Consider the following 16149-nt stretch of genomic DNA (forward strand, 5'->3'; position numbering starts at 1 on the left):
AAATTCTAAAAATCCAAAAGCTCTCCCCCTTCATGATTAAATGTATAATATTATCATACAGTAATATGCCACCACGGCAACTTGGGGTAGGTTAGAAATTATACTCTTTATAATCAAATAGGAAATCATTTTTCTTGTTTTGTGAACACCAAAATTTGCCCCAAATGGAAAGAAACAAAATGAATTAACTTTGGCTCTGAGAGCTACAGCTATTGGCAGTTTCAAACGATATAGTCTGAGCAAGGTTATGAGAACTGCTTCTTACTATAATTACATATCTACAATGATAGAAATTTACATAAAAGAATACCAATAATCCAAACTAAAGGTGTGCATGAGCTGAACTATGCTATGTAAAAATATAGTCCAAGTTCTCCGCTGCTAAGTTATTCAATGAACTATTACTGATATCGAAAGAACATTTTCCCAATACAGATTTCTTTGAAAATATCCTCTAAGAGATTTCTATTAATGTCTTGAACTATGACAAAATTAATTTATAAGCTCATTAGTGAGTCAGAAATGTACAATATCCATTTTAGCAACACTTTCCGGCCCTTGAGATTGTCTCCAACAAGTTACTGAAAGAAGTCTAATTCAGTTTAATAAGCTGTCATGACCAAAATAAGTTTCACTAAAAAATAATATTGTTAATATTAAATATTGAACCCCATTTCAAACATAAGAAGGGGCCACACTTAAAAAAAATTCAGGCATGACTTACCCAGTCAACACTTGAGCTTTTAAAATTAGAGGCCACTGAAAATTTATTAAGTTAAACTAAAGTCATCCTTTTTGGACATCAAATGAAAAGACAACTATTGTGCCTTTGATTCAGTTAATTTTATCTGCATAGGTAACTGGGTCTTTTATTGAGATACTGTTACTTTATCCTTGCTTTAGTGTGACTGGGGCAGAATAAACTCAACTTCAAAACCCAGCAGATCAATAATAAATGTTAATACTGCATAAGACATTTCCTAAGAAGATAAGCACTTAATTCACAGAAGCATAATTAAAATTTCTTCACATACAAGGAAATTTTCAAATAGATTTAACTTCAAAATTTAGATTAATTTTCATCTCAGGTATATATCAGTATAATAACTTCTAAGAACATCCCAGTTTAAACTAGGATAAGACACTACAGTGTTTCTATCTGCCCATCTTACTCGACCTAATAGTAAAATCTTTGCTTTCAATGAGATATCACTATTACTACATTCTAACACAAAAGGTTATCTAGGGAGAGGGCAATTTTCTGAAAAATAAAATAAAAATTAAATGCTGACAAATTAGACTACTACTAGTTTCATTACCCCCCACCCCCAATTCCCTCCAAGGCTTTCTACTTATTATTTAGGTCCCTTCACAAACTCCAGACTCCAAGAGATTACATTTTGTAATTCAGAGTTATACCTGAACTATCACATCTTATTTCCCTTTTTTATTTATGGGGGAGTATACATGTTGGAAACTGAAATACATCAGTAGTAGTTTGTCAATTTTTTACTAAGTTAAAACATTTTTATCTCAAGACAAATAAATTAAGTCAAATTCTGTAAGTTTTAGAAAACTTGTTTAAAAAATCAAATTATTTTATCCTAAGCCAGAAAACAAAAATGTATCTACAGTATATTAAAACAAATGACCAAAAGTTTGTTTAAAACAACAATAACCATAAAACCCCAAAACATATACTAAAAAACCTCAAAGACATTAAGAACCGAGTGACCCAAATCAGCGATTACTTATGTGCATTAGCACTATCACTTAGGGTGCCTTTATTTCCCAAACCGTGGAGGCTGGGGATAAGGGTAGGGATTTCTATTCAGAGAGAATGTAAAAATGTGTGCTGCATATCTCTTATCTCTTTCAGATGTTATTATCTATTTTACTGTAAAGGCCCATTTTTCTAGATACTTTTACAAGGCAGAATTCTTTGCATCAGATTTTTGGTATAACTTTACTGCTCCCTGATTGTCTTCAAACCGCCAACATTAAGAAAACAAATGAACACATTAGAATGCCACGTTCTTACCAGTGACTTTTCCTTATTAAGTTAGGGACCTTGGGATACAGAATCACTATAATGCACTGATTTCTTAGTGCCCAGATCCTAAGAAGCAAGAGTAAGGAATACTCAGGCACTGAACAGAAACAAAGTCTGATGTCCTTACAATGTATTATAACTGACTGTTGCAACATAACCTTAAAATAACTTACTGAGCACTGCATATAAGCCAAATTTTGAACTGAATGTCTTCGTGGGTAGTTTCCTTGAAGTTCTTATCCCACATATGTTTTCACTGCTGAAAATATTTAAGAAAAATCTTTTCTAGGAGCAGCCTTTATACCAGTATTTAAGCCTGGCAAAAAAAACCCAAAACAAAACAAAACAAAACAAAACAAAACAAAACAAAAACCAGACACATGATCTGTTCTTGCCCCAAACAGTATTTTCCTGCTTGATTACCACCCCTTATTCCTTCTCTCTCTTATTTAGTCTTGACCTGTATGAGACCTGGTTGCATCAAGAAAACAAACCAGTTTGTAAAGGACAATGATTGCTATAAGTATTCAAAAGAATGCAATAAATGCTCTAAAGGCATTAAAATACATAGTCCTTCCAAAATACCAACTAAAACAGGAATATACTCATTTGGAAGTTTAAATAATTGTGTCTACTTAACAATCAGTTGCATTTCATAGTGATATATCCTGTATTCCTGAAGAAGAACTAACCTGGTCAAGTTTGTATTCTATGAAAAACCCTGTTTTTAATGTACTTTACTTAATAAATGGAATTGAAACATCACCTGGTTTAAATTTTATGTTAGTGATAATTCAGATATAAAGAATACAGACTGGCTTTTCTTAAAACATATACTTTATGTTTTAAAACTTTAAAACATATACAAAACTCCTGAAATGTAAACGTTTGAGAATTGGATAAATAAACTACTGTTCCAGAGTGACTTTTCAGTTAATCCTTCTTTTACAACAGCCTTAGAAGGTTTGCATTAATTCTTTATGGCTTTGTTTACATTGATATATGTAAGTAAATAGTAATTGTAAATAGTAAGGGACATGTTAAAATTAGTTCAGATTATGTTAAAATGCCTTGTGATATATAAATTACAATGCTAATGAAAAAGATCATCACATCAAAATTTCATACCTCTAAGGCAATCCACAATCACTCTGGAAAAATAGCTGACCTATCTACAGTACTAAAATCAACCCAATCCCACAACCTCATCATCTCAGCACAGTGGTTGTTCAAAATACAAATGGTTTTGCCAGCTGTACTACTATTAAAACACTTGCCTGCTGTTGAATACTCCTGTTCAGCCAGCCCTTGAAAACCCCAAAGTACAACACAAGCTTCTACATGAAAGAAAAGAAATACAAGAATAAACAGTGTGTGCCTTTCTTAGAAGCTTTGCTTTGACCCTAGAAATCCTTATAATTTTGTGAATAACACACATGCACACACACACGCCTGCACGCGCGCGCACGCGCGCACACACACACACACACACACACACACACACACACACAATTACAGATAAAAAAATCCTACCCCATTATCTGAAGGGCACTCTTCACAGCTTGGTCCTACGATCAGTAGTTTGAGAATACAGATTTTTTTTTTTTTTCTTAAACACTTTATCACATTTTTCAAATAGTAAGTCATTCTTTTGGCCTGATTAGATGAGCCCCTTTGAAACCTCATCAAACCCCCTTTCTCATCCCAATAAAACAAATTTACGGAAAAAAATCCTATGTGTAAGCGATATGTCACTTGTGACTTTCCATTATGGCTCCTAAAAAGAAATATGAAGAACTGTAACACAGCAGCATTTAACAATAGGTCATTATTGCTGTGGGACCAATAGTTGATCATTGGGTAATGCAGTTGTCTCCCATGTCCTGAGCATAGCGGTCTGATATTGTAGTCCTTAATTCGTCAATGTCCCTCCGTAACTGGCATACATCTGACAATTTTTTAGTGAGTGTTTCTGGGCTGTAGTCATTCTCAGTCTCTTCAGCTGAACAGTTCATTGCTGTGGAAATAAAATATGGAGAGAATGTCTCAAACTTTTCCAAATAAAGTCACTTTAGGATTTTTAAACTTAATTATAAGTAGAAATATAATGCCATATGCTGAACACGAGTCCGGCTAAGGTTTAAATTATGTATCATTCACTATTAAATAGATCTTACTACTTAGTCCTGTTAAAATTTTGCTAATTAAGTCGCATTAAACCTATATAGTAATACAAATGTTCAACATGTTTAAAGGATGACAGTATTCCCAAAGTAGGAAAAAACATGCTCTAATAGCTCTCATCAAGCTCAACTACAGCATTCATTTCTTCTGACTTGACAAAAATATGAAAATCACTTCTGTTTTCAGGGGTGATAGCTTAAATTTTTATAGACTGCAAAGTGGGTTTATTGACATGGAAACACAAATTTCCAAAATATATGGTTAAGTGTATATATATATATATATATATATATATATATATATAATATATATATATATATACACACACATATATACATATATATGTACATATATGGTAAGTATATATATATATATATATATATATATATATATATATATATACTTATATATATATATACTTACCATATATGTACATATATATGTATATATATACCATATATACCATGTATATATATATGTATATATATGGTAAGTATATATATATATACTTATATATATATATACTTATATATATATACTTACCATATATTTATATATGTATATATGTATATACATACCATATATTTATATATGTATATATGTATATATATACACCATATATACCATGTATATATAAGTATATATATATATATACTTATATATATATACTTACCATATATACTTATATATATATATACTTACCATATATATATATATATATATATATATATATATATATATATATATGTGTGTGTGTGTGTGTGTGTGCATATATATATACAGGGTGAGGCCCTGAGTCAGCTAGCTTTAATTATTTTCATCAGTTCCTTTCTTTGTCAGCACATCTCAACCTAAAAGCACACGGAGCCAATAACTGTAAAGTAAGTCTTTCCTTCTACCATCATTGGCACTGGTAGCTTACTGGAGGCGTAAGAGTCAGGTTAACTTATTTATTATTTTAACAAACACTAACTGAACATGATCCAGGCACTATGCTAGATGCTGAGGCCAGCAAAATAATGGATGTAGTGGCTTATTCTTAATGATTTACATGCACTTTCATAAACAAATAAGCACAGTCAAGTACTGTGAGAGACCTAGCACCATACACAAGCTACAGTGGCACAAAGAAGAGGACAAGAAGCTTAACTGGAAAGGGTACAGGTTCACTGGATAGGCCAAGGAAGCAGAATGAACAAAGGTATGTATAAAGGCAGAAAACCAAAGAATCTGAGGAACTTCAAAAAAAAAAAAAAAAAAAAGTCAGTAACCAGCTCTAAAATGGGAGAGTACAAATTATGAGAGGAAAGTGCCACAAAACAAGGTTGGAAGAGGCACGTGGGAGCTGCCTATCTCTATTTTGGGGACTGTAAGTATTAAGAAATCAGAATCACCATTAGGTTAGATGAACTCTGGCAGCAATGTGAAAAAATGCATTAGTGGGGGAAAGTGGGCTAGACAGTGCAGATAAAGGAATCTGAAAGCTTTATTTAAGGCAACAGTGCAATGGAGTTGTAATGGTAGGAACGAATGCTAGGAAGGACCGGTAGAAATGATACAGCCTAACCATCATAAGTTGGGTAGGGATTAGGAACTAGGCACAGGAAACACACAGATAAAAGCAGGAGCAGGATGGAAGATAAAATTCTAGGTTGGGATGATAGGTGGATGGTGGTGCTACTCACTGAGAGGAGGAGCAGGTTTAGGGAGGGAAGAAAGATAGTTTATGTTTTGGATATAGTGAGTCTATGATGCCTATGGAAGAGCTGGTTCTAACGTAAGGTTAGTATAGTCAAGAGCCCAGAAGGAACATTCTAGGCAGGGTAAGAGATAAACGTCCATATGGGTCAAAGGTACGGTGCTAACAGAAAACTAAAGAATGTGGATAATATTACTCAGAGAAAAATATACAAAAAGAGAAACAAAAGCATACAAATTGTTGAGGAAGAAGTAAAATTTTCACTATTTGTAGATGACACTACTTGCAGAAAGCCCTGAAGACTACCAAAGAATTGATAGATTAATTCAGTAAAGTCACAGGATACAAAATTATAGAAATATAGAGAAATATGTTGCATTTCTATGCACCAATAATGAGGCAGCATAAAGAGAAATTAAGAAAATAATCCCATTTACAATTGCATCAAAAAGAATAAAATACCTAGGAATACACTTAACCCACGAGGTGAAGACTTGTACACCATAAACTATAAAACATGGATGAAAGATATTGAAGATGACCCCAACAAATGGAAAGATGTACTGAGCTCATAAATTGGAACTAGTATTGTTAAAATGTCCATACTACTCAAAGCAATCTATAGATTTACTGTAATCCCTGTCAAAATACTGACATTTTTCATAGAATTAGCACAATACTAAAATCTGTATGGAACTACAAAAGATCCTAAACAGCCAAAGAAATCTTGAGAAAGAACAACAAAGGTTGAGGTATCACAATCCCAGATTTCAAGGTGTATTACTACAAAGCTGTAGTAATCAAAACAGTATGGTACTGGCACAAAAACAGACACATATAGATCAACAGAACAAAGAGCCCAGATATAAATCTATGCTTATATGGTCAATTAATCTTTGATAATAGATGCAAAAATATATAATGGGGGAGAAGGACAGTCTTTTCAACAAATGTTGTTGGGAAAACTGGACAAGCTACATGCCAAAGAATGAAAGTGGACTGCTTTCTTAGACCACACACAAAAATAAACTCAAAATGGATTAAAGACCTAAATATGAGACCTGGAACCATAAAACTCCTAGAAGAAAACATAGGCAGTATTTCTTTGACATCAGCCACAGAAACATGTTTCTAAATATGCAAGGGAAACAAAAGCAAAATCAAAATGTTGGGATTATACCAAAATAAAAAGCTTTTGCACAACAAAACAAAAACCACCAATAAAACAAAAGACAATCTACTGGATGGGAGAAGATACTTGCAAATGATATATTTGATAAAGGATTAATATCAAAATATATAAAGAACTTATACAACCCAGTACCAAAAACCCCACAAATAATCCAATTTAAAAAAAGAAACAAACAATCAACAACAAAAGATTTATGGGAGACACCAATATTTAAGTGGCAGAGAATTCCACAGAAGACTGAGACTAAGCAGTCATAAAGATAGAAGCAGAACCTAGAGAACAAAGTCATGGAAACCATGGTAGCAGCGCATTTACAAAAAAGGGTGGGATGAAAAGCATCAATGGACAGTGGATGGAGTGAGGAGATTCAAAATAATCCACTGGTTTTTGACAAGTGAACAGTCTGGTCAGATTTTCACAGTACCAAACTATAAGGTAAGGAGTATAAACTTTAAATACTGGAAGGGGTATACACTGGGAGGTGAATGTGGCAAACTTCTTGAGTCTTCCTTTCATTCACATTTGGAAATCTCTCTTAATCTGATAACTGGAAAGGTTGACAAATACTATACAGGAGAATACAAATGCAGAAGGTTACAAAAGAACTGAAGGCGTGACCAGCTCTAAAATGGTGAAGAAAATAAGCCTTTTGTGTGTGAGCTTTTGGTTGCTCTGAGAGATCACTGCTAACTAAACCACCCCATGTTCACCTGGCAAATTCTCCCTCCTCTAAGATTCAACCCAAACACCAGCTACCCACGGAGTCTTCACAGCCCTTCCCAGGTAGACTTAATTAGTTTTCCCTTTAGGCTCCCACCATCCTCTGTCCATATCTCAATTATAGTACTCATCACAATGCTCTAGTAGTTTATGTGTGGGCAAGGGCAGTGTTCAATTGCATTATCAGCATCTTAGTACCTGGACCGTATAAGGCATTTAAAAATTACTTCCTGAGTGAGTGAATATACTTAAACTTTCAAATATTTTTTACATACCCACACTCATGTGTGTACATACACATCTATGAAGTGGAAGGGAAAACTCTACTGACATCTCTGAGCACAGTTACAGTTTCATTTAAAAAGGGATATACTTTGATCAACAGTATTACTTGGTTTGCCAAAACAACTATCATGATGCCAGATGGTGGAATCTTTTTGATGAAACTGCAAATAAAACTAGTTCCCAGTCTAGTTACATTATTAACCATATTATTAGATAACTGCTCAATACAACATGGTAGGTGCATAATACTTAAAAGTCTTACTCCATTCATATCTCTTTACTTATGTCCATTTCTTCTGTATTAAAAAGAGACCAACATATGTCAATATCATAATGCTTTAGAACCACAAGCGGAGATGTGTGTTTCTGCAAAAGTAGCACAAAAGGACTCTAAGATATTCCTGGGGCAGCTCTCTCACAACTATGTGTGGAGAAGGTTGGAACTGAGGGATAATGGGTGGGTGACACACTGAAAGGGACAAAGTCAGAATGTATGCATGACAAGGGCAACAGATACATGGGCCATGAAAACCAGCTCTTGTGACAGCACTGGTACATATATTAAGTCATTGCCATAGAACATACACTGCATAGGAAAGCAAATGAGTATCTTTTCTCAAATAGTTTAACGCAGACAGATGGCTGGGTCATTAACTTAGAGAATTACCACATGAAAGCAAACAGAATCATTGCTTTTAGAAGAGTAACCAGGAAATCACCCCTAACTACCACTCCAGTCACATATTAACAGATTCAGCAGAGCTCATCCACACAGGCAGTCTGCCAAGTGGCAGTCTGAATCAACTATGAACCTGATCACTTCTATAAGGATAATGAAGTAATAACGGTTATTTACACACCTACAGATTTATTCAGCGATTTATAAATCTAAGTAGGAAAGGACATAAAAACAAATAGAAAAAAGGCAGTCAGAAATTCCTGATTCATGAAGACAGGTTTCTAATTGCTAAGCGATATAGTAAGGACAAGGCATCAGCCACTTACATCTGATTCCCAGTAATAAGGAAAGATTAGGCTCCTTGCCCTGAGCACGCTGATTAAGAATACTACACAATGCCTTCAAGTCAAACAAACAATAGGACATTTCCTTGAACAGCTGATCAATCACACTCAAATCAGATAGTGGCCATTTAGTGAGTACTGTCTGCTGCCTGGATTGGTCTCCTTCCTGGCCTTGATCCAATAAAGAGCACGTCTCTTCTGTTTGTCTTTGGTTCTGCAACGCATAAAGAAAACAAAAATCAGGTTGTTAGATCAGAGAAAGGTACTCAAAGGACATACAGGTTAACATTTCCCACCATCTATAAACAAAATGATAGAGTCCTATTACATTCACATTAACCAAGTTTAACTGCATACACACAGTAGGGAAAAAAAAAAAAGAAAAAGAATTTAAACAGTGAAAATGATTTAATGGTTCCTCTGGACCATCTCATGCCCCAGGGTAAACCTGAGAAAGGCAACAAATCCAGATTCAGTGTCTAGGAGCATCTCATATCATATAACATCACCTGATAAGCATCTGGGTTATGTATGTGTTTTTTTATGATGAGATTTATCCCAAGAACAAAAAGACCTATGAAGAAATTTTAGACCTCATGCTATAGTTTTACTGTTAGTAGGGATAATGATTTAGTTACTTTAAACTATCTGTTGCAAACTGAGGAAAAAGTTTTTATGTTTTGTTAATGTTGACAGGTACCAAAAGTTTCAGCAAAAGAGAAAAAGAAATACAAGTATAAAATCAAAGAAGGAAACAAAACCCCTAATAATCTTGAATTGTGAAATCCGAATTGGAAATATCAATATGAACTCATAAATTATCATACTCAGAAAAAGCTACCTTCACCTTATCCCCCAAACTTCACCATCTATCTACTCTTCATCCTGAAAACTGCTAATTAGAGACAATATAAAGCTTTCGAGTTGGAACTCTATTTAAAAATTACCAAATAGCTTGCACTGATGAGGAAAAGATTTTTTAATAGATGAATGCCAGCTAATAAATATAAAAATAACTAGGAAAAAATATGATTTTAATCACGTAATGATCCACACAATTATCACCAGTGAATACGAAAACCATCAAGGGAAAGGGTGCTAATAAACCGCATATTCACACAGTTACCTAAGTAGCTCTCCACACATTACCTACTGTTTGCAGAGGCCATAATGTAACAAAGGGAAGAATAAGTCTGTTATTTTAACCATTTTAACCCGGTGAACTCAGTATTTCTGTCACTTACAGTGGTATAACCAAACATATATAGTTTGATGATATGAACAATGCCTACAAAGTATTAATGACAAAAAAATGTTTGACTTGACTTACTGACATCTTTAGTTCTTCTTGTAGCTTATAAGAAATAGAAGGGGTAAAGAACAAGATAAATGACACCATGAGGAGGCAATCAGGCAAATCTAGGTCTGACAATCTGTAACTCTATAAGACAACAGGCCCAGGCTTGTCAACAAGTCACTAACATGAACAAAATGAGAAACTTTAGATTTATAAGACAAAATAAAATGCAACTCATGGTCTCTTTTGATTGAATGCTAGTTTCAACTGTCATTATAAAAAGCATTTGAATTTCCCAAAGGGGAAATTTTATTATAAACTAGGTATTATCCAATATCGAGGAACATTATTCTTACTGGGTGTGACAATGGTGGTATGTTTGTACAGGAAATGTCCCTAACTTTTGGAGATGCATTCTTGGGTATTTAGAAGCAAAATGTCATGATTAGAGTTAAAAAACTAAAGTAAGTATTTTCTGTATAATGTAAGCCATATATGTCAGCTTATAATTAAGTGAAGAAAGTATAATCTGTTCCAATGATGAAGTGTTAACATTGCACCCTTCTTAAGGATTTTCAAGGATAATTTTGTTTATATTCAATTTACACTTTATTCAATTACTTTGGGACCTAATCTCTATATAGCATTTGACTGTTATAGTTAAGTCTGTGGAGGTGTATTCTAAGACATGAAAAAAATAAAAGTTTACCTTTTTGATTATAACTTTGTAAGAAACCTAATGGATTTAATTAACTGACATATCAAAATCCAGTCTTCAACTAAAAATATTCCATGATATATACAAAATAAGCATGTGCTTTAACTTAAGTACTGAATCATTCTTTGACAGCAATTTGAATTTTTTTTTACTCACATCAAGCAATGTTTTTGTTAATCTCTGTAGGTTTCTTTCTTTCTTTTCCAGCTCTTCCATCATCTTTTGAGTAGTCAATTTTTCTTTAGAAAGTTTCCCTTGCATAGACTAGAATAAAGAGAATTGGAAAGCAGAGAATGTTGTTAATGCTAAAAGCAAAATGCAGTCAGGTAGGTAGACAGGAATACAGGCTCTGAAATACTTTGGGATCTGTCCTCCCCCACCCCTTGGAAGATGAAGCCTTCATTTTCAAACAACCCTTACTGCATCTAGAGTGGATGACAACAAAGGAAAAAACAAATATCATCTTTACCAAGAAAGTCGACAGTCTGGGTAAAACATGTTAAACCTAAAGCAGCTGGTGTTGAATGCTATGTTACAAACAGCTCTTACTAACTGATTTTTTGTTCATGTATTCAGAGTGTTTTAGCAAATCTATACCTCCCATGCTCCACACCCCATTTTTCTTGTGGTTAATAAAATACAAGATAATAAGATCATAAGACCATCCTCATTTTCTATCATTTGAAACATAGCTAAACACACTTCTCTCAGTGTATGGTATTCTGAGCAGTGAATATGATGAATTCAGGCCAAAGGTCTATTATGGGACTTTGATAAATGAATCTCTTCTTAACTCTATAAATTATAAATTATCCATTGTAATAAAATTCTGAGTGTACCAAAACAGTATATAGGATATTTTAAGAGTACTTGGGTCACTTCAGCTGCTAAGTCTGATTTTCAGCCACACACCAAAGATAAACTTGCCATAAACTCTGTAGTTATCAGTGATTTCTAGAGGTTTTAATTAACACTTTTTCCTTTTGTGAAATCACAAGATCAATAAATATTTGACAAGAAAAGAGATTTCTTTTTCCGCCCCCCTCTCAGGACTATATTTATTTAGTCCCAATTCTGAAACTACTTCAGCATGCTGACTGCTTAAATAGTACACAATACATTATGAAGGTTCACCCCCCCCCCCTCATATTATCTCTGGCTAGAATAAAAAAAGATAGCTGTCACCATGGGTTGAGATAAGATTCTGTAAATATAAAGCAGATTTCTTAGTAACAGATATTCAACTTTGTAGCTTATTACTTGGATTTGTTTGCTAAACTCTAAAAAATTGTTTTAAATTTAATAACTCATAAGTTGGTTACAAATGAATTATGCTCTGGGGTGCCTGGGTGGCGCATTCAGTTAAGCATCTGACTCCAGCTCAGGTCATGATTTCCCAGTTCATGGGTTTGAGTACTGCATTGGGCTCTATGCTGACAGCTTGGAGCCTGGAGCCTGCTTTGGATTCTGCGTCTCCCTCTGTCTCTGTCCCTACCCAGCTTGTGCACAGTTTCTCCCTCAAAAATAAACATTAAAAAAAGAAAAGTGAATTAAGCTCTATAACAAGTGTATTTCCTTCCAGGGAAAACTTTATATCTCACAAAATTTAACCTCACAGCAGAAAGTCACATGGATTCTGAAATTCCTTTGTAACTGCATGTGAATGAACCAAAAACCTATTTGAATGATATGTATTTATTTATCTGGCTGAAGATCTAAGCTTACAGGCATAACAAGATTATCTGACTGGAATCTAGAATCTATCCTAAATTTTCTTAAGATTTTTGACTATCTTATTAGCATTGTGGAGGAAAGGCATAACAGTTAAGCTACTCTAAATCTAACATTTTAACAATAAAATCTGACCCTGAGAGGCATTTTCACAATACTATAATGTAATCTAGTGTTTTATATTTTTACCAGTTCAGTCATACTGAATGTGATTAATAATTAGCAAGCAAATCTGACTAACATGTTCATATATAAGACTAAATTTAAATCAGTGAAGAAACAGGCAATTGTCTCCATCAGATTAAATACGAAATGTCTGGCATTAGTGCTATTTTTCATAAGAAAAAAATCTGGATTTGGGAAATATATTAAGCTTAAGATGTTTGTTATGTTGGTTGGGTTCAGGGTACTTATGAAACAGTCCTTTAATAGGGGAAAGAGTTCACAGATAAACTTATCCTAAAAGGACCATATGTTGTATAACCTCTAGACTAATATGAGGGTATGAGTGCCATAGCTGTCTGACACAACATTCTATCTATAAGATTATTTCTCTATCCTAAATTGTATGAAAAAGCATATGTTTAAAGCTTAAGAAAAAAAGAGAAAGGAAAATTTCTAGTAATCTTAGAACGGGATTACTAACATTAAAAACTTTAATTTTCAAATGTCTACAGTATGTCTATAAATTTCCAGTTAATCATCTTTTAAAAATTCTAAGTTACTAACCTATATATATTTATCACATTCTTTTTAGAAAATTTTTTTAATGTTTATTCATTTTTGAGAGAGAGAGAGGGTGGGGGAGGGGCAGAGAGAAAGGGAGATAACAGAATCTGAAACAGCTCCAGGATCTGAGCTGTCACCACAGAGCCTGATGTGGGGCTGGAATTCACACACTATGCGATAATGACCTGAGCCACTTAACCAACTGAACCACCCAGGCACCCCTATCACAATCATTCTTAAAGTTGAAAAATGGTTTTAAAAACATTTGTTGTTTTGATCTAAATATCTAGAAATGCTATCTTTTGTCCCATAAACAAAATAGCTTAAATGAAGGAAAGACAGCTGTGCCTTCACCAATAAATATCATGTATTCCACAAACGCGGTTTAAGAGAAAGTATTTTGATTAAAAACTTATGTTAGCAGTTTTACTATATAAACACACACAACTCCATCCCAAACAATGCACCTATATGTGCGCGCGCGCACACACACACACACACACACCACACACAAAAACACCATACAAGAGTTTCACAAATACATTTCTTCATGCAATCATTCATTTAGCAAAAATTATAACCAAGCACAGTCCAGTCTGTGCACTGGATGATGATGCCTCAGTGAATAAACAGTCAAAACTCTGGCCCTTTCATAACTTTTACTAGGAAGTAAAAGATCAAAGAAAATAAACAATGTATAAGTTACATAGTATTTTGTATTAGAAATTGACTAGCACTTTGGAGAACAAATTCAGCATGGCAAGGGAGAGGAGGTGGAGATCGCAAATGGAGCAGAGTATAGGCTCATGGAAAAAAGGTGATGTTTGAGCAATGGCTTGAAGGAGGTGAAAGACTGCATCTCATAGATATCTACAGTGTGTTTCAGTCAGTGCAAAGGTTCTGAGCCAGATGGTGTCTTCTGTGTTGAGAAAAATCCAGAGAGCCAGGGTGGCAGAAAATAGTAAAAGATGAAGTCAGAGAAAGCACAGATTGTGTAAGGCTGCTGAGCCAGTGAAAAAACTTTGATTTTTACTTTGGAAAAAATGAGGAACCATTGAAAGATTCTGAGAAGAGACATGACATGATCTGGTTTTTGTTAAATAGGTCACTCAGGCTGATGAGAATAGACTTCAGGCAACCAAGGATGGAAGCAGGCAGAAATAATTCATATGGAGAATAAAGATGTGTTGGACCAGGGTGGTCAGGAGAAGTCAGATGCTAGATATATTTTGAAGGTAATAAGATCTGCTCACAAATATGAGGCAGAAGAGAAGGGTAAGTCTAAGGTTTCTGGAGTGAACAAATGGAAGGAAAAATTTTCCATCAATAGAGAAGGGCCTGAACATGGATGGTAGAGTAGGTTTTACTATTTTCTCTTTGGGGAAGGAAAGAAATTCAATTTGGATTTATTATGTCTGATATGTCAAGTGGTACTGTTGAGTAGGGAGTTGGATATACAAGTTGTAAGGTCAGGAAGAATTATGAGCTGGAAGAACTTAGGGAGTAGTGAGCAGACACATTACATGCAAAGCCATGGGACTGGGCAAGATCACTAAGACAAATACAGGTACAGAATTCTAGGAAAGAAACAGACCTTTTTTGAAATATGGTACAACTTTTTGAAAGCATTTTACATGTCTGCACAATAAACTTTAACTTAAATATCACAAATGCAATTAAACGTATCCCCCTAAATTATAAGAAAGAAAACTTCTAATAAGGTACTTTGTCCAATTTTTATACACTAGCCTACTAGTCTGCCTATATCTTTATTATAATAGGATTTATGTTACAGATGTTAAATTTATTGTGTCTAGTTAAATAAAACAAGAAAATAACAAAACTTTAAAAAGAAAGTTCTTCTAAAATTTTTTCATTTAAAATTTTATTGTATGTATTTCAATGATCTAGATATAGGGCATAAGTAAATCAGTTTGAATTTATTGAGAACAGATACAGAGTTTCATGCTGTTATGATTCCATTAGTACAAATACCACTATTCTTGTAACAGCTTACGTAACTATACATGAAAGGTAAGATCATGGTGCTACTAGCATTAGAGATAGCGGTAAGAGGCATGTGTACGTAACAGAAAGGTAATAATGGCATCTACAAAGCATTAACAAGGGGAATGCATTCTCTGAATGAAATTGATATTTTTTCTCAACACCTTTTATTTTATTTTTAAATAGTTTTTCTTTTGTTTTAATGTTTACTTATTTTGAGAGCAAGTATGCCATGTGCACGAGCAAGTGGGGGAGAGGCAGAGAGAGAATCCCAAGCATGCTCCACACTGTCAGTGCAGAGCCGGATGCAGGGCTTGATCTCACAACCCATGAGATCATGACCTGAGTCTAAATCAAGAGTCGGATGCTTAACTGACTGAGCCACCCAGGTCCCCATCAACATCTTTAGAAAAACTAGTTAAAAGAAAGATCATCTCCTAAATGAGGCCACTCCTTAAAGACTAGGAGAGGTGGCTGTTTTACCTAATGCATAGAAACAACCACACAGTCA

At 34.2% G+C, this 16149-nt stretch overlaps 1 protein-coding gene and 1 long non-coding RNA gene across 4 annotated transcripts in view; one reads left to right on the forward strand and one right to left on the reverse strand.

Annotated features, from left to right (window-relative positions):
• Window positions 1–3862: 3862 nt before the first annotated feature.
• CEP85L (centrosomal protein 85L) overlaps window positions 3863–16149 on the reverse strand; it is a 164592-nt gene continuing 152305 nt past the window's right edge. For both annotated transcript variants that reach the window (XM_060616511.3, XM_060616510.3), the window contains 3 exons: window positions 11328–11435; window positions 9139–9370; window positions 3863–4070 (listed from right to left, as the gene is read on the reverse strand). In XM_060616511.3, the coding sequence (XP_060472494.1) occupies window positions 3907–4070; window positions 9139–9370; window positions 11328–11435 (504 nt within the window). In that variant the 3' untranslated portion in view covers window positions 3863–3906. The remainder of the gene's footprint in view (window positions 4071–9138; window positions 9371–11327; window positions 11436–16149) is intronic.
• Window positions 7490–16149, forward strand: part of LOC132667572 (uncharacterized) — a 33255-nt gene continuing 24595 nt past the window's right edge. For both annotated transcript variants that reach the window (XR_009605236.3, XR_009605237.3), the window contains exon 1: window positions 7490–7563. This is a non-coding gene — a long non-coding RNA (uncharacterized LOC132667572). The remainder of the gene's footprint in view (window positions 7564–16149) is intronic.

The sequence above is a fragment of the Panthera onca genome, chromosome B2 (genome assembly GCF_046562875.1).
Source record: "Panthera onca isolate mPanOnc1 chromosome B2, mPanOnc1 haplotype 2, whole genome shotgun sequence".
NCBI classification, from domain to species: domain Eukaryota; kingdom Metazoa; phylum Chordata; class Mammalia; order Carnivora; family Felidae; genus Panthera; species Panthera onca.